This window comes from Bos javanicus, chromosome 18, assembly GCF_032452875.1.
Source record: "Bos javanicus breed banteng chromosome 18, ARS-OSU_banteng_1.0, whole genome shotgun sequence".
NCBI classification, from domain to species: domain Eukaryota; kingdom Metazoa; phylum Chordata; class Mammalia; order Artiodactyla; family Bovidae; genus Bos; species Bos javanicus.
The window spans coordinates 39,459,885-39,480,113 of record NC_083885.1 but is presented as its reverse complement, the minus strand read 5'-3'; the positions used below and the strand labels follow the sequence as shown (position 1 = coordinate 39,480,113).

At 38.1% G+C, this 20,229-nt stretch overlaps 1 protein-coding gene and 1 non-coding gene across 4 annotated transcripts in view; both read right to left on the bottom strand.

Moving 5' to 3' along the window:
• AP1G1 (adaptor related protein complex 1 subunit gamma 1) overlaps positions 1-20,229 on the bottom strand; it is a 97,833-nt gene that overhangs the window by 17,054 nt on the left and 60,550 nt on the right. For all 3 annotated transcript variants that reach the window (XM_061387805.1, XM_061387804.1, XM_061387806.1), the window contains exons 10-14: positions 15,705-15,760; positions 14,514-14,627; positions 11,474-11,614; positions 10,500-10,554; positions 129-251 (exon numbers count right to left, since the gene is read on the bottom strand). In XM_061387805.1, the coding sequence (XP_061243789.1) occupies positions 129-251; positions 10,500-10,554; positions 11,474-11,614; positions 14,514-14,627; positions 15,705-15,760 (489 nt within the window). The remainder of the gene's footprint in view (positions 1-128; positions 252-10,499; positions 10,555-11,473; positions 11,615-14,513; positions 14,628-15,704; positions 15,761-20,229) is intronic.
• Positions 14,125-14,210, bottom strand: LOC133231198 (small nucleolar RNA SNORD71). Its single transcript, XR_009731077.1, has one exon. It is a non-coding gene; the product is annotated as a small nucleolar RNA SNORD71 (small nucleolar RNA).

The window sequence follows — 20,229 nt, the reverse complement described above, 5'->3', positions numbered from 1 at the left end:
AGGATTAATACAAATCATATAGGTCATCCAACCATAAAGGTCACAACTGAGGCACCTCTAAGAGTGACAGTAATAAGAACGTATCAGAAAAATAACAGCAATTTTCCCCCTAAAGTAAAAGTACTTACCTGAGAATAATCACCAAGAATTGCTTTGTACAAGCGCTGGACAGTATAGGCATGCATCTCCACACTATTGGTTATTAACTGGATCAAGTTGGGAACTGCATCATCACGAACATAGCTTCCTGCCTAAAAGGAAATGCAGACAGTTACCCCAAGAAACACAGAGTAATGATAAGAAAAGTCAGCTAGTGCTGTTGTTGCTCAGAGGAGACGACTACAAAACACCCTCCAAGATAAAGTTGTTTCCAATTCTCATGTTCAGAAGCAGCTCAAATTTCAAAGTCTTATTTAAATGAATATTCTAAGGTTTTATAAAAAGATAAAATCTTCTCTTTGTCCAAAGTAAAATTAAAATATAAATGTTTAGAATTTCAAGAAAAGCCTCTTTCTACTCAAAATAGAATGTCTACTAATGCAAAAATGTAAGAAACACATTCACTGGGAACTTAATTAGAATAACCTCTTCCTCCCCACAACTCCTCAACACAGGTGTTAAAAGCATACAAGTGAGGCAGTCCTAAGATGGCAGAGGAATAGGACGGGGAGACCACTTTCTCTCCCACAAATTCATTGGAAGAACATTTGAACACCAAGCAAATTCCACAAAACAACTTCTGAATGCTGGCAGAGGACATCAGGCACCCAGAAAGGCAGCCCATTGTCTTCGAAAGGAGGTAGGACAAAATATAAAAGATAAAAAGAGAGACAAAAGAGGTAGGGACGGAGATCCGTCCCAGGAAGGGAGTCTTAAAAAAGAGACAAGTTTCCAAATACCAGGAAATACTCTCTCTGGCGGGTCTGTGGCAAGCCTTGGAATCTCAGAGGGCAAAATAACCGGAAGGAAAAATAAATAAATAATTAAAACCCACAGATTATGTGCCTAACAGCAACTCCCATCGGAGCAGCATCCCAGATTCTTGCATTCCCCACTAGCAAGCGGGGAAGGGACAGGGCAGAGCGGGCTGAATTGCTTAGGGTCAGAACCGGGCCTGAATGCCCTGAAGGCAATCTGAGGGAACTAGCTTGAGACAGCAACCCAGACTGTGGGATAGCTATCCCGGGAAAATCCCTAACCTAAGATACTGCCAGGGCCACTCACAGAACAAAAGACGGAGGAGAGTTAGCAGGCTGAGGACCCGCCCATCCCCCCGCAGGAGATAGGCAGGCGAGGGAAGCCAGAGCTGGAAGGGGGCAATCGCAGCCCCAGAGAGGCATCCTATACCAAACTGCAAGCAGACTTCCTTGCTAACCATGACTTTTTGGGATTCTGGATGGTTGACATCCGCCGGGAGGGTCACAGCCAGAGATCAGCTTCCCAGAAGAGACACACGGCACACCTGAGAAGGCGCGCCCATTGTATACCCAGAAAACCGAGCAGCTGGGACTGGGGAGGCGTTAAGTTGCAGCCTTCAACTGGGGGCGACGTGCTCGCCAAGCACTTGGTCACCTGAGCTGCTTGAACCTGGGACGGACACAAAACACAGGTCCAACCAAGTCTGCGCCTTTGAGGAGTGCCCGAAAACCTGAACCTGAGTGGCTTAGACCTGGGGAGTGCAGACAACCCAGGGCCAGCATCAGACAGTTCCCAGCAGAGCAACCTAGATAGAGCCTGAACAGGGTAGACTGGGAAAGCAACATGCCGTGAGCGGGGACAAACCCAGTGTGGCTGAATCACTGTGAGCACACGTCAGTGATACTGGTTTGTACTGTTCCTCCCTCCCCACAACTTGACTGAACCAGTGAGCCTAAAAAAAGTGACCAACACCGCCCTCCTTGTGTCAGGGCGGAAATTAGACACTGAAGAGAACAGCAAACAGAAGAAGCTAAAATAAACAGAGGGAACCACTTTGGAAGTGACAGGTGCAACAGATTAAAACCCTGTAGTTAGCACTGACTACATTGGAAGGGGCCTACAGACCTTGAGAAGTACAAGCTGGACCAAGGAACTATCTGAAAATGAACTGACCCCACACTGTCCGCAACACCACCAGAGAAAGTCCTAGGTATATTTTTACTATTATCATTTTCTAAGTTAAAAAAATTTTTTTTTCATTTTTAAGTCCCCTATTACTCCTTTCATTTTCATTTTTATAACCTACTATTACCTTGCAAAAAAAAAAAAGACCCTATTTTTAAAGCAAACTTCATATATATATATTTTATAATTTTTGTGACTTTGTTTTTTAACATTGTATTTTTGAGAATCTAACCTCTACTCTGTATTTTTAATCTTTGCTTTTTGGTACTTGTTATCAACCTTGTGCCTTTAAGAACCAAATCTTCAGTACCCATTTTTACTTGGGAGTGAGATTACTGGCTTGACTGCTCTCTCCTGCTTTGGACTCTCCTTTATCTCCACCAGGTCGCCTCTATCTCCGCCCTCCCCCTTTTCGTCTCTACCCAACTCTGTGAATCTTTTTGTGTGTTCAGGGCTGTGAAGAACATTTAGGGAACTGATTGCTGGCTGTATCTGTCTCTCTCCTTTTGATTCCCCTCTTTATCCTCCTGGCCACCTCTGTCTCCTTCCTCCCTCTTCTCTTCTCTGTATAACTCCATGAACATCTCTGAGCGGTCCAGACTGTGGAACGCACATAAGGAAGTGATTACTGGCTAGCTTGCTCTCTCCCCTTTTGATTCCCCCTCTTCTCCTCCTGGTCACCTCTAGCTCCCTCCTCCCTCTTTTCTTCTCCATGTAACTGTGTACTTCTCTGGGCATCCCTCACTGTGGAGAAACTTTTCATCATTAACCTAGATGTTTTATCATTGGTGCTCTATAGATGGAGAAGTCTCAAGGCTACTGTAAAAATAATACTAAAAACCAGAGGCAGGAGGCTTAAGTCCAAATCCTGAGAACACCAGAGAACTCCTGAATCCAGGGAACATTAATCCATAGGATTAATAACATTAATTAATAACGTAACATTAATCCATACCTACACTGAAACCAAGTACCACCCAAGGGCCAACAAGTTCCAGAGCAAGACATACCACGCAAATTCTCCAGCAACACAAGAACATAGTCCTGAGCTTCAATATACAGGCTGCCCAAAGTCACAGCAAACCCATTGACATCTCAAAACTCATTACTGGACACCTTACTGCACTCCAGAGAGAAGAAATCCAGCTCCACCCACCAGAACACCGACACAAGCTCCCCTAACCAGGAAACCTTGACAAGCCACCCGTCCAACCCCACCCACAGCGAGAAACCTCCACGATAAAGAGGAACCACAAACTGCCAGAATACAGAAAGGCCACCCCAAACACAGCAATATAAACAAGATGAAAAGGCAGAGAAATACCCAGCAGGTAAAGGAACAGGATAAATGCCCACCAAACCAAACCAAAGAGGAAGAGATAGGGAATCTACCTGATAAAGAATTCTGAATGATAGTGAAAATGATTCAAAACCTTGAAAACAAATTGGAGTTATAGATAAATAGCCTGGAGACAAGGATCAAGAAGATGCAAGAAAGGTTTAACAAGGACCTAGAAGAAATAAAAAAGAGTCAATTTATAATGAATAATGCAATAAATGAGATCAAAAACAGTCTGGAGGGAACCAACAGTAGAATAATGGAGGCAGAAGATAGTATAAGTGAGGTAGAAGATAGAGTGGTAGAAATAAATGAAACAAACAGAGTTAAAAAGAAAAAAAAAATTTAAAGAAATGAGGACAACCTCAGAGACCTCTGGGACGATGTTCAACGCCCCAACATTCGAATCATCGGAGTCCCAGAAGAAGACAAAAAGAAAGACCATGAGAAAATACTTGAGGAGATAATAGTTGAAAACTTCCCTAAAATGGGGAAAGAAACAATCACCCAAGTCCAAGAAACCCAGAGAGTCACAAACAGGATAAACCCAAGGCAAAACACCCCAAGACACATATTAATCAAATTAACAAAGGTCAAACACAAAGAACAAATATTAAAAGCAGCAAGGGAAAAACAACAAATAACACACAAGGGGATTCCCATAAGGATAACAACTGATCTTTCAATAGAAACTCTTCAGGCCAGAAGGGAATGGCAGGACATACTTAAAGTGATGAAAGAAAATAACCTACAGCCCAGATTACTGTACCCACCAAGGATCTCATTCAAATATGAAGGAGAAATCAAAAGCTTTACAGACAGGCAAAAGCTGAGAGAATTCAACACCACCAAACCAGCTCTCCAACAAATGCTAAAGGATCTTCTCTAGACAGGAAACACAGAAAGGGTGTATAAACTCAACCCAAAACAATAAAGTAAATGGCAACAGGATCATACTTATCAATAATTACCTTAAATGTAAATGGGTTGAATGCCCCAACCAAAAGACAAAGACTAGCTGAATGGATACAAAAACAAGACCCCTATATATGTTGTCTACAAGAGACCCACCTCGAAACAAGAGACACATACAGACTTAGAGTGAAGGGTTGGAAAAAGATATTCCATGCAAATAGAGACCAAAAGAAAGCAGGAGTAGCAATACTCATATCAGATAAAATAGACTTTAAAACAAAGCCTGTGAAAAGAGACAAAGATGGATACTACATAATGATCAAAGGATCAATCTAAGAAGATATAACAATTATAAATATATATGCACCCAAACTAACATAGGAGCACCGCAACACGTAAGACAAATGCTAACAAGTATGAAAGGGGAAATTAACAATAACACAATAATAGTGGGAGACTTTAATACCCATTCACACCTATGGGTAGATCAACTAAATAGAAAATTAACAAGGAAACACAAATTTTAAATGATACAATAGACCAGTTAGACCTAATTGATATCTATAGGACATTTCACCCACAAAAAATGAATTTTACCTTTTCCTCAAGTGCACATGGAACCTTCTCCAGGATAGATCACATACTGAGCCATAAATCTAGCCTTGGTAAATTCAAAAAAGTGAAATCATTACAAGCATCTTTTCTGACCACAATGCAGTAAGATTAGATCTCAAATACAGGAAAAAAACTATTAAAAATGCCAACATATGGAGGCTGAACAACATGCTACTGAGTAACCAACAAATCACAGAAGAAATAAAAAAAAAAAAAACTTAAAATATGCATAGAAACGAGTGAAAATGAATATACAACAACCCAAAACCTATGGGACACTGTAAAAGCAGTGCTAAGGGGAAGGTTCATAGCAATACAGGCTTACCTCAAGAAACAAGAAAAAAGTCAAATAAATAACCTAACTCTACACCTAAAGCAACTAGAAAAGGAAGAAATGAAGAACCCCAGGGTTAGTAGTAGGAAAGAAATCTTAAAAATTAGGGCAGAAATAAATGCAAAAGAAACAAAAGAGACCATAGCAAAAACCAACAAAGCCAAAAGCTGGTTCTTTGAGAAGATAAATAAAATTGACAAACCATTAGCCAGACTCATCAAGAAACAAAGGGAGAATAATCAAAACAATAAAATTAGAAATGAAAATGCAGGGATCACAACAGACAACACAGAAATACAAAGGATCATAAGAGACTACTATCAGCAACCATATGCCAATAAAATGGACAACTTGGAAAAAATGGACAAATTCTTAGAAAAGTACAACTTTCCAAAACTGAACTGGGAAGAAGCAGAAAATCTTAACAGACCCATCACAAGCACAGAAATTGAAACTGTAATCAGAAATCTTCCAACAAATAAAAGCCCAGGACCAGATGGCTTCACAGCTGAATTCTACCAAAAATTTAGAGAAGAGCTAACACCTATCCTACTCAAACTCTTCCAGAAAATTGCAGAAGAAGGTAAACTTCCAAACTCATTCTATGAGGCCACCATCACCCTAATACCAAAACTTGACAAAGATGCCACAAAAAAAGAAAACTACAGGCTAATATCACTGATGAACATAGATGCAAAAATCCTTAACAAAACTCTAGCAATCAGAATCCAACAACATATTAAAAAAATCATACATCATGACCAAGTGGAATTTATCCCAGGGATGCAAGGATTCTCCAATATCCGCAAATCAATCAATGTAATACACCACATTAACAAACTGAAAAATAAAAGCCATATGATTATCTCAATAGATGCAGAGAAAGTCTTTGACAAAATTCAACATCCATTTATGATAAAAACCCTCCAGAGAGCAGGAATAGAAGGAACATACCTCAACTTAATAAAAGCTATATATGACAAACCCACAGCAAACATTATTCTCAATGGTGAAAAATTGAAAGCACTTCCCCTAAAGTCAGGAACAAGACAAGGGTGCCCACTCTCACTAATACTATTCAACATAGTTTTGGAAGTTTTGGTCACAGCAATCAGAGCAGAAAAAGAAACAAAAGGAATCCAGATTGGAAAAGTAGAAGTAAAACTCTCACTGTTTGCAGATCACAAAATCCTCTACATAGAAAACCCTAAAGACTCCACCAGAAAATTACTAGAGCTAATCAATGAATATAGTAAAGCTGCAGGATATAAAATCAACACACAGAAATCCTCTGCATTCCTATATACTAACAATGAGAAAACAGGAAGAGAAATTAAGGAAACAATTCCATTCACCATTGCAACGAAAAAATAAAATACTTAGGAATATATCTACCTAAAGAAACAAAAGATCTATATAAAGAAAACTATAAAACACTGATGAAAGAAATCAAAGAGGGCACAAATAGATAGAGAAATATACCATGTTCATGGATCAGAAGAATCAATATAGTGAAAATGAGTATACTACTGAAAGCAATCTATAGATTCAATGCAATCCCTATCAAGCTACCAACGGTATTTTTCACAGAACTAGAACAAATAATTTCACAATTTGTATGGAAATACAAAAAATCTCAAATAGCCAAAGCAATCTTGAGAAAGAAGAATGGAACAGGAGGAATCAACCTGCCTGACTTCAGGCTCGACTACATAGCCACAGTCATCAAGACAGTATGGTACTGGCACAAAGAAAGAAATATAGATCAATGGAACAAAATAGAAAGTCCAGAGATAAATCTATGCACCTATGGACACCTTATCTTTGACAAAGGAGGCAAGAATATACAATGGAGAAAAGACAATCTCTTTAACAAGTGGTGCTGGGAAAACTGGTCAACCACGTGTAAAAGAATGAAACTAGAACACTTTCTAACACCATACACAAAAATAAACTCAAAATGGATTAAAGATCTAAACGTAAGACCAGAAACCATAAAACTCTAGAGGAAATCATACGCAAAACACTCTCTGACATAAACCACAGGAGGATCCTCTATGACCCAACCTCCCAGAATATTGGAAATAAAAGTAAAAATAAACAAATTGGACCTAATTAAAATTAAAAGCTTCTGCACAACAAAGGAAACTATAGGCAAGGTGAAAAGACAGCCTTCAGAATGGGAGAAAATAATAGCAAACGAAGCAACGGACAAAGAATTAATCTCAAAAATATACAAGCAACTCCTGAAGCTCAATTCCAGAAAAATAAATGACCCAATCAAAAAGTGGGCCAAAGAACTAAACAGACAGTTCTCCAAAGAAGACATACAGATGGCTAACAAACATATGAAGAGATGCTCAACATCACTCATTATCAGAAAAATGCAAATCAAAACCACAATGAGGTACCATTTCACGCAAGTCAGAATAGCTGTGATCCAAAAGTCTACAAGCAATGAATGCTGGAGAGGGTGTGGAGAAAAGGGAACCCTCTTACACTGTTGGTGGGGATGCAAACTAATACAGCCACTATGGAGAACAGTGTGGAGATTCCTTAAAAAACTGGAAATAAAACTGCCATATGACCCAGCAATCCCACTGCTGGGCATACACACCAAGGAAACCAGAATTGAAAGAGACACGTGTACCCCAATATTCATTGCAGCACTGTTTGTACTAGCCAGGACATGGAAGCAACCTAGATGTCCATCAGCAGATGAATGGATAAGAGCGCTGTGGTACATACACACAATGGAATATTACTCAGCCATTAAAAAGAATCCAGTTGAATCAGTTCTAATGAGGTGGATGAAACTGGAGCCTATTGTAACAGAGTGAAGTAAGCCAGAAAGAAAAATACCAATACAGTATACTAATGCATATATATGGAATTTAGAAAGATGGTAATGATAAGCCTGTATGCAAGACAGCAAAAGAGACACAGATGTACAGAACAGTCTTTTGGACTCTGTGGGAGAGGGCGAGGGTGGGATGTTTTGGGAGAATGGCATTCAAACATGTATATTATCACATGTGAAACGGATCACCAGTCCAGGTTTGATGCATGACACAGGGTGCTCAGGGCTGGTGTACTGGGATGACCCAGAGGGATGGGATGGGAAGGGAGGTGGGTTCAGGATGGGCAACACATGTACACCTGTGGCGGATTCATGTCAATGTATGGCAAAACCAATACAATATTGTAAAGGTAAATAAATACATAAATAAAACTGAGATTTAAAAATAAATAAATAAAAGCATACAAGCCAGCTATGGTAGTCACACTGCTCTGGGATATGGAGAAAGAGCTGTGTATGAACAGTTGAAAAAGGCTTAATAAGTACGATAAAACTGAAATAAACAGTAAGTTTCTAAAAATCCGAATTTCTTTAAAACGTAACAGTCCTTCAAAAACTAGAGTTTATAAATATAGAACCAATACCTAGCCCCAGCAATGGGAAGTGTTTTGTATTTCATTATCCACACTTAAAAAAAAAAAAAACAACGATCTCTTTATTGTCCTGTTGACAAATGAAATCTGAGATTTACCACCATGGAGACAAAGTAAAGCTATTTAACCTATGAGGAAACTAAATTTTGGTCTCACAAGAGCATTATGATAAACAAGATGCACAGGGCATACAAACTGTGGAAGCTGTGCCCACCTTGGTCAATCTCCCATTATTGGATAGAAGAGTGGATCTGATTTATAGGACCAAGACCTGGCCTACACACCTGTACTTTGAAGAGGAAACAGAAAAAGACAAAGAAACAAAATCCCAGATTGGTAGGATACTCACTCCTGTTAAGAAACACAAAGATGGAGGGAGAAGTTTGGGGAAACTGGCAGAAAGGAAAGGTAAGACACTAAAAAGCAGGTAATCAGTGGTGTGACTTGGACACGTATATTGTTCCCTAATGGGAAAAAGCAGAATGTTTTTTAAGAGAAAGCTTCAACATGATCTAATTGACATTTACAGACTATGTCATTCAACAACAGCATAAACATTCTTCTCAAGCTCACATGGAGCATTCATCAAGACAGATCACATTCTGGGCCATTAAGAATGTCTTAAATTTAAAAGAACAGAAATCATACAAAATTTAACTAGAAATTAGCAATACAAAGATAGCTGAAAAGTCCCCAAATATGTGGAGATTAAACAACACACTACTAAATAACACAAGGGTCAAATAAAACATCAGGAACAGAAAACTATAGACCAGTATCTCATGAACACAGGTGCAAATAAATATCCTTAAAATTTTAGCAAATCAAATCTAATAATGTATTAAAGAAAACTATACACCACAACCATGTCGTATTTATTCCAGATATGGAAGGCTGATTCAACATTAAAAATTCAATTAATGCAAGCCAACTAAACTTCAATTAAATAAATTATTTTTTTAAATCAATTAATGTAACCTAGCACATCAACAGGCTAAAGAAGAAAAGGCATATAACTGTATAATAAGAGAATCTAAACTCATTGGAAAAATGAAAAGTTGGAGCATTTTCTTAAAGAAAGGTTTTGACTTTCCTGGTGGCCCAGTGGTTAAGACTCTGTGAATCCACTGCAGAGAGCACGGGTTCGATCCCTGGTCTGGGAACTAAGATCCAGCATGCTACACAGTACAGCCAAAACAAAACTAAACAAAGCTTCCCAATGATTTCCCATCATATCAAAATAAAATCCTAACTCCTGTGAGGCCTTACAGAATCTAGCCCCTGCCTCAAACCATTCTCTGCCTCTCTCAGTCTACTGGCTGCACGGGCCTTCTTGATGCTCTCCAAACACGTCAAGCTTGTTACTTACCCTCAGGCTTTGCAACACCAACTGTTCCCTCTGGTTTGTACACTCTTCTCCCAAATCTTTGTACAGCTCACCACTTTACCAAGTTCTCTACTCAAATGTTACCTCTTCTGAGTGACCTGCCCTGACTATTCTACCCAAGAACCTGGCCCACTGCCCCATATCCCATTCTCCTCTGTCATCACTATAGTACCTCATGCTGCTCTACTATTTTTCACAGCATTCCCCCCTGCCTGACAGGAGCATCCCTCTTTCCCCATGAATTTCCCATCTCCCCCACTAAAACATAAGCTGCATAAGAATAAGAGCTTTGTCTGTCTCATTAACTGACACATCCAGCACTTAGTACACACTTACCTAAAAAAACTACTTACCGTTGTCAGAACGCGCATAATTGTGTCTATATGCCACCGTTTGGAAGGTGCATACCTGAGAAAACAATGGCACAGATGAAAAAACTGGAACCTGTAAATTAAGTTCTGCTCAGTGACTTTCATGGAGAAGGAAATGGCAACCCACTCCAGTATTCTTGCCTGGAGAATCCCATGGACAGAGGGGTCTGCTGGGCTACAGTCTACGGGGTTGCAAAGAGTTGGACACGACTGAGCAACTCTTATACACAGACACACACACACACACACACACACACACACACAGTGACTTTCCAAACTCCTGTCCTGTAGTCTTGAGGTTCACAGGTTAAGAGGTTGTATCTGGACGCATTTCACCTTCAAAACTACCAGCAATTAAACTAGCACCAATTCCCATTTCAATGGATAATGAAACAGTACATGGTCAAATTCATATGTAAATACTGCAACAGGAGTTGCTGAGTTGAGAACTGAGGACTCTGTCTCCAATTTTTTTCTTAGAAAACAAATCATAAAGTCAGGACAGGAGAGGACAGAGAAGAAAGAAGAAAGAGCACTGTTCCCAGACCCAGGTAACACCAGGTCTAGGAACTTGCCTCCCCTTAAATTCACAGTGAAAAGAGGAGAAATAACCATACTATCAAAATCCTGAGGACTTCAACCCAGAAAGTTTTACACAGAACCACAATGCAAATGTTGTAACTTTTCTATTCTCTTCATTAAAAGGGAATCATAGAAGAGAGGTTAAAGAACAGATACAACAGGAGATTTTATAAAAGTGGGATTATTTTGGTCTTAGTATAATGCTTAACATAAATACTGACTACAATGACCTTCTCAAACCCAATTTCTAACGGGAAGCCTGAAATAAACGTTACATATTTAAACATGTTTACAATATTTCCCTCATGTTTTAAAGATGCTTTCCAAAAAGTTCCAAGCATTTTTTACCAATGAATGTAAAAGTTAAATCTTACTTTTCTGCAGCAAGGAAGATTCCAGATGCACAGTCTGCTTTAAATTCTGGCTCACATGAATCCAGAAAATAAAGTAACTCCTTCATCATGCCTCGAATATTATTCCCATTTACCAGGGCAAAACTCAATTCCATTGCACGCCTTCCATGGAGGGAGGGAAAAAAAGTTATGATATTTACAGTGGGAATGAAACAAAGACCCAGGTATGTTGTCCCTGAACACCAAGCACCAGTGGATGTATTGATGTCCTTGTGTGATCTTGTAATCCCAATCTTTGCACATGAGATAACCAAACTTAACAAAGTTATTTTGAACTTTCATCAATGCTTTTCTTCAAAAATTCCCAAAAGATACACACTACTAAAGACAGTCTATTCTATGAAGCTGAAATTTAGAATACCTAAAAGGCTCAAAAAGAGAGGCAAAGAAATTAATACTCAAAGATACTATCTCTCTGCATCAACAGTTAAAAATGTGATATATAGTCACCAAACTCTTTTACTACATCCACTTCAACCCAAAGATGATATAACATACATCGAAAGGTATACAAGTGATTAGAATAAAAACAAACCCTGAGGGCTGAGTGAAATAAGTTAGAGAAAGACAAATATTGTATGGTATCACTTATATGTAGAAGCTAAGAAAGCTGAATGCATAGAAATACAGCTAGAATGGTGGTTACCCACTGTGGGGTGGGAAAAATAGGGAAATATTGGTCAAAGAGCATGAATTTCCACGTGTAAGATAAACAGGCTCTGGAGATTTAATGTATAGCATAATGGCTATTATTAATAATGATGTATTAATAAACTTGAAAGCTGCTAGATTTTAAATATTTTAAAAATATTTTAAAATAAGTAGATTTTAAATATTTTCACCACAAAAAAGAAATGGTAATTATGTGATATGCTGCAGGAGTTACATTTTGCAATAAAGTGTGACAAAGCAATGTGATGTACATCTTAGACTCATACAATTATATACCAATAAAGCTGGAAAGAAAAATGAAAAAAGACAGTAAGCGCCATGAAAAGGAAAAAAAGATATGTGCTATGAGAGCAAACAGGAGTTTCTATAATAGCATCACTATAACATGAGTTTGAGCAAACTCCGGGAGACAGTGAAGGTCAGGGGAGCCCAGTGTGCTGCAACGGGCTTGCAAAGAGTTGGACATGACTGAGCGACTGAACAACAATAACAAATAGCTGCCTATCAAATTTGACAACCAAGGTAAATATGGATATGCTAGTTACTACACTCATCTTTTCATATTTGGTCAATAATGTCAAACCATGGCATATAATTTACTTTCAAAAATACCAATTTAATAAGTTGAAAATACTTTCATCTTAATCTACAAGCAACAAAAACTCAATCCTTAAAATTGCATTAAGAAATGCAATAATAGCTAATTCTTATACAGTGGTTAAGTGCTTTACATATGCTAGTCCAGTTAATCCCACATAACCTTTGGAAGTGGGTGCTCCTGTATCTACATTGTACATGGAGACAACCGAAGTACAGAAAGACTAAGTAACCAGACCAAGTTTATTAAGGGCAAAGCTAGGATGTGAAACGAGGCCTTCTGGCTCCAGAGTCTTAGCTGCTATTGCTATACAACCTGTCAAAAGACCCAGGTTTTACTTTTGAAATGCAAAGCCCAGTCAAGAGCGAAAGAGAAACAACACAATAGGAGTCAGAAAGTCTGATTTCTATCCCGAAGACTGCCTTGTTCAAGGAGTAAGCTTTAGAGTTAAGTCATTTGATTCCTCTGGGACTGTACTTTAATCTGTTAACTGAGGAGAGAAGTAATTGCCTAGTTTCTCTTACTGGCTTGCTCTGAGAACCAACTGAGAGCGTGCTTATAAATCCTTCACAAAGCTTTATATAAAAGTCATTATTACTGAGACCAGGTCTTATTTTTAGTTTGCCCAAGCACTTAACACCTGTTCTCTACAAATAAAAGGAACTCAATTATCAATAAATGTTTGTTAAGTGAATAGTTTCAGAGATCAGTTCAAATTAAATTTTTCTGGTTTGAACAGTAAACCAAAAGTTCATTGAAGCCTACTATAACTAGATTTTACAAACACATACAGTTATTCTAAGAGGAGGACCAGTAGAGTTAATTGATCAAGGAAAAAAAAAAACATGCCTTTCAAAGTCATATGCTGAGTAAAGTGCTGAGTAAAGTAAGTTAGACAGAGAAGGAGAAATATCATATGACATCCTTTATATGCAGAATCTAAAAAGAAATGATACAAATAAACTTATTTACAAAACTGAAACAGACTTCAGAGAATGAACTTATGGTTGCCAGCAGAGAAGATCGGGGAAGAGACAGGGAGTTTGGGACCGACATGTACACACTGCTGTATTTTAAAATGGTAACCAGCAAGGTCCTACTGTATGCCACATCAACGTTATGTGGCAGCCTGGATGGCAGAGAAGTTTGGGGGAGAATGGATACATGCATATATATGGCTCAGTCTCTTTGCTGCTCACCTGAACTATCAGAACAGTGTTAACCAGCCATACTCCAAGTTGTTTTTTTTTTTAAGTCCTATGTGCTGCCTAAAAGTCATTCCCAGATGCACTGTTTTAACAGGTTGCCTCTAGTATCTTGGGGCATAAGTACTGCAAGAAAATGTGTGCTGTCAGCCATTCGAGTCTCAGCATAGTGACAGAACACTCAGCCGATGGATCACTTCGTATCTTCATCCTCCAGCACACAGAACACAGTACCTCTGATGAGTAAACGTATGCCCAGCCTACTTGCACCTGTTTTATTTAACAAAGAACCAAGGGTAACTTCAGGGTGCACTGAAGTATTCCTTACTGGTCTCTTTCATTGATCTAAACTTCTCCCTGCCAATCCTTTTCGAAAAAAGGATTTACTCTGTCAAAATAATGACTAAATACGTAAATGTCAACATTCTCCTTCTCAAAACTCTATTACAAAGTTATGAGATGGAGGATTGGCCGGGGGGGGGGGGGGGGGGGGGGCGGTGGCACACAACTTTCAATTATCTGTTACCGTTTTATGGAGACATCCAAATCTTTTAGACAGTCCACAATTGTGCTTCTGTGCCTCTGTACTGCATTGTGATCTGTCTGCACAGTCTTCAACAAAGATGTCAAAGCTACATATCTGGATGAAACAAAGTTGCAGAAGAACATAATTAAAACGGGAAATTCAGGATCGTTCTCTGCTTAATGACAAAGATGATGTTCAATGACTACTGAAAACCGTACATGGTTAAATATTTAAAAGACACAACAGACTTAGTAAAATGTAAATGCTGTAAACCCATAAACAACACTATAATCAAAAACTGTGGCAACCAGAAGCCTGGGATTTAGATTTACATTCATGGCCAACTCCATTAAATTTCTAAAAGTGATAGACTCGGTTCTTCCAAACTCTTTCAAACAGCACAACAAAATAAGCATACAGTATGCCTTTTCAGGCTGCCTGAGCCCCAAAATGCAAGAGGAAATTATTTCAATTTTACCATTTGTATTTTCTCTGCTTTTGATACCAGTACCAAAACTGCCCCTACAAAACTCTGAATTGACCATCTAAGTATAAAAAAATCTTCTGGAAGGAGAAGATAATTCAGGGTACCATAATAATTATTTCCACTTTTTTTTTCAATCATAACATGATAAGAAAGAATAAAAAAATAACACTGATAAATTCATTCACTTTTTAAAAGTAGCTGGAGTTTACAAACATCTTCTAGGTTTGTAACCGAAATATTCTGTTTTTCTTCTTAATTGAGAGGGGTCAGCAAACTAAGCCTAGAATAGCCCTCTGCTGTCCGGTTTGGTAAATCAATTTTTATTGCAATGCAGCCATCATCTGCACAGTCTGTGGCTGCTTTCACACCAAGAGGCAGAGCTGAGTAGTTGCCAAAGAGACCCTAAGGCCCATGTAGTTTATAATAGAGACCATCTGAAAAAAAAAAAAAAAAAAAATAGAGACCATCTGTTCCCAGACAGAAAAAGTTTGCTGATTCCTAAAGGTAAAGCATAAATAAGGACTAAAAGTTAACTCATGAGGCAAATCCTCAAATTCTTATCAAAACAGTCTTTAGACTAAAAATAAAAATCCTGAGTTGAAGTTTTAGACATGTCACTCTACATGTGTGATCTTGAGCAAAGTCACTCATGAATACACTGAGTTTATAATAGCCAGATACAAAATATTTTTCAGCTTACTTACCTGATATTCTTGTCATTGTTCAATAAGAAACGACCCAGGATATTTATGGCTAGGACCTACAGAAAAATAGCACAAGTTAAGAATTTAAGAAAATAAAAAATCTATATTGTTTAAGGATCACTTTCTGGCCTCTGATGAGTGCAAACTATTTAAAGGTGGTAGTTTAATCAGCACTTCTACGGATTGCTAGCCAAAAAAAACCTCTGAAGGCAAACTCTTAAAATCATATTCTATTTCAACAGTAAAAGCCGTAAGAATGTTTTCAAGTTTTTATATTGCTAGCAGGAAAATACTATTGGTACAACTTCACTGGAGGGAAATTTGGCAATAACTATAAATAATAAAAATAAGGTATTCACTGGATGGTTAGGTTAGGACTCCGAGCACCCACTGAAGGTGGCACGAGTTTAATCCATGCCTCATGACACAGTCAAAAAAATTAATAAATAATTAAAACTACAAAATGAAAATATATTCCCTGCTTCAACAATTTCACATCTAGGAATTCAGCTGACAAATATAGTTGAACATATGCACAAAAATCTACTGCAACACTATCTGTAATCACAAATGATAGGAGTGTTCATTAATAGCAATTTTCCTAAATGTACTATGGCACATTCACGCAATGGAATGTTATACAACCATTAAAAAGAATGAATCATGACACATGCTATGACAGGTATGTACCCTGAGAATATTATATTAAGTGAAATAAGCCAGACACAAACACCCCATATTATATGATTCCATTTAGGTGAAATGTCCTGAATAGGCAAATCCATAGAGACAGAAAGTAGAATGGTGGTTGCCAGGGGTTGGGGTCAGGGGATAATGGGGAATTATTGTTTAAAGGGCACACAGTTTCAGTGTGGGAAACTAAAAAGTTCTGAAGATGAATGGTGGGTGTTGGCTACACAACAGTCTGAAGGTACTTACTTAATGCCACTGAACTACAAAGTTAGAGATGGTTAAAATGATAGAGTTTATGTTATGCAAATTGCACCAATCTTTTTTAAAATGAGAATGGTCTCTATGTATGTGAATATAAACTAGCTCCAACATAGTGTTTTCCTCTAACATGATAAGCATAAGGTGCAGAACCACCCAGATGTCAAAAGACCTGTACCCAAATACTGTAGTATAGTTAGTATATTTGTTTCTCACAAAGCAATGGATTAGTGATCATTATATTAATAAATGGTTGAAAGAATGAATAAACACTTGAAGGAGAGTTTTTCCTTACAAAAGAATTCCAATTACTTAAAGAAGAAAAAGTGAGGAGAATAGAAAAGTATCATTAGAGCACCACCCAAAAAATTGTTAAAGACAAGATCCTCAGAAGGATACTAAAATTGGTTGGCAAAAGTCTGAGAACAGAGTATCTGCATAGTGTCAAAAGTGTTTCCTCCAAAATATTTTTAATTACATAGAGTAAAAATAACAATTATACAGTGGAGAGACACAGCAGACACCACCTTACCCAAAAGATCAAGGTTAAAATCACCAGTAATGAGACAAATAAGGAGCATGTACCTCCAGATATGAAACTGTAAAGGGCACAACACTTCTGGGGTAGTCTCACCAAAAAAGCTTAACTACAAACTAATTTTTATAAGAATATATCAGACTGTCAAATTCAGGAATATTCTGCAAAATAACTGATCAGTGCCCTTCAAAACTGTCACAGAAGACAAAGAAAGATGAAGGAAATGTCAAGATTGGAGGAGACTAAGGAGACATGACAATCAATGCAACATGGGATCAAGGATTGGTGCTAGAAAGGAAAAAGGACATCAGTAGAAAAACTGGTAAAATCTGAATAAAATCTGTAATTCAATTAATGGTATTAAACCAATATTAATTTCTTAGTTTTGATAATTACACTACAGGAAAACAAGATGTTAACATTAGGGGAGGCTGACTGAATTTGAAACTTTTCTATAAGCCTAAAATTATTTTAAATAAAAAGGTTTAAAAGTGGGGAAGATAAGAAATACAAACATAGAGATATGTTTAAATATGAATAGAATACCATCCCAAAATGTACATTAGAAAATGGTAACAACTGCTGACTAGAAGAATTAAGTCTAAACATAAAATCAATAAGCAGACATTTTCCTCCCTGTATACCATTTTCTTTGAAGTGCTCAAACAGGAGATGGCAAGAGTGAACATCGAATTTTAGAAATCAGTGAATTAAAATGGACTGAAATGGGCAAATTTAATTCAGATGACCATTATATCTACTACTGTGGACAAGAATTTCTTAGAAGAAATATAGTAGCCCTCATAGTCAAAAGAGTCTGAAATGCTTGGGTGCAATCTCAAAAATGACAGAATGATCTGTTTGTTTCCAAGGCAAACCATTCAATATCACAGTAATCCAAGCCTATGCCCCAACTACTAATGCTAAAGAAGCTGAACGGTTCTGTGAAGACCTACAAGACCTTCTAGAGCTAACACCCAAAAAAGGTGTCCTTTTCATCATAGGGGACTAGGAATGCAAAAGTAGGAAATGAAGAAACACCTGGAATAACAGGCAAATTTGGCCTTGCAGTACAAAATGAAGCAGGGCAAAGGCAAACACAGTTTTGCCAAGAGAACACACTGGTCATAGCAAGCACCCTCTTCCAACAATGCAAGAGAAGACTCTACACACCGACATCCTCAGATGGTCAATACCAAAATCAGACTGATTATATTCTTTGCAGCCAAAGATGGAGAAGCTCTATACAGTTAGCAAAACCAAGACCAGGAGCTGACTGTGGCTCAGATCATGAACTCCTTATTGTCAAATTCAGACTTAAATTGAAGAAAGTAGGGAAAACCACTAGACCATTCAGGTATGACCTAAATCAAATCCCTTACGATTATACACTTGAAGTGACAAACAGATTCAAGGGATTAGATCTGATAGACAGAGTGCCTGAAGAACTACGGACGAAGGTTCGTGACACTGAACAGGAGGCAGTGATCAAGACCATCCCCGAGAAAAAGAACTGAAAAAAGGCAAAATGGTTGTCTGAGGAGGCCTTATAAATAGCTGAGAAAAGAAGAGAAACTAAAGGCAAAGGAGAAAAGGAAAGATATACCCATTTGAAAGAAGAGTTCCAAAGAATAGCAAGGAGAGATAAGAAAGGCTTCCTCAGTGATCAATACAAAGAAATAGAGGAAAACAACAGAATGGAAAAGACTAGAGATCTCTTTAAGAAAATTAGAGACACCAAGGGAACATCTAATGCAAAGATGGGTTTGATCAAGGACAGAAACGGTATGGACCTAACAAAAGCAGAAGACATTAAGAAGAGGTGGCAAGAATACACAGAAGAACTATACAAAAAAGATCTTCATGACCCAGATAACCACGATGGTGTGATCACTCAACTAGAGCCAGACGTCCTGGAATGTGAAGTCAAGTGGGCTTTAGGAAACATCACTACAAACAAAGTTAGTGAAGGTGATGGAATTCCTAAAAGATGGTGCTGTGGAAGTGCTGCACTCAATATGCCAGCAAATTTGGAAAACTCAGCAGTGGCCACAGGACTGGAAAAGATCAATTTTCATTCCAATTCCAAAGAAAGGTAATGCCAAATAAAGTTCAAACTACTGCACAACTGCACTCATCTCACACACTAGCAAAGTAATGCTCAAATTCTCCAATCCAGGCTTCAAATAGTACGTGAACTGTGAACTTCCAGATGTTCAAGCTGGGTTTATAAAAGGCAGAGGAACCAGAGATCAAATTGCCAACATCCACTGGATCATAGAAAAAAGCAAGAGAATTCCAGAAAAACATCTGCTTTGTTGATTACACCAAAGCCTTTGACTGTGTACATCACAACAAACTGTGGAAAATTCTTCAAGAGATGGGAATACCAGACCACCTGACCTGTCTCCTGAGAAATGTGTATGCAGGTCAGGAAGCAACAGTTAGAACCGGAGATGGAACAGACTGGTTACAAACTGGGAAAGGAGTACATCAAGGCTGTATATTGACACACTGCTTACTTAACTTATATGCAGAGTATAACATGTGATATGCTGGGCTGGATGAAGCACAAGCTGGAATCAAGATTGTTGGGAGAAATATCAATAATCTCAGATACCACCCTTACGGCAGAAAGCAAAGAAGAAATAAAGAGCCTCTTGATGAAAGTGTAAGAGGAGAGTGAAAAGGCTGGCTTAAAACTCAACATTCAAAAAACCAAGATCATGGCATCCGGTCCCATCATTTCATGGCAAATAGATGCAAAAACGATGGAAACAGAGATTTTATTTTTCTGGGCTTCAGTATCACTGCAGATGGTGACTGCAGCCATGAAATTAAAAGATGCTTGCTCGCTCCTTGGAAGAAGAGCTATGACCAACCTAGATAGCATATTAAAAAGCAGAGACATTACTTCGCCAACAAAGGTCTGTCTAGTCAAAGCTACGGTTTTTCCAGTAGTCACATATGGATGTGAGAATTGGACTTTAAAGAAAGCTGAGTACCAAAGAATTGATGCTTTTGAACTGTGGTGTT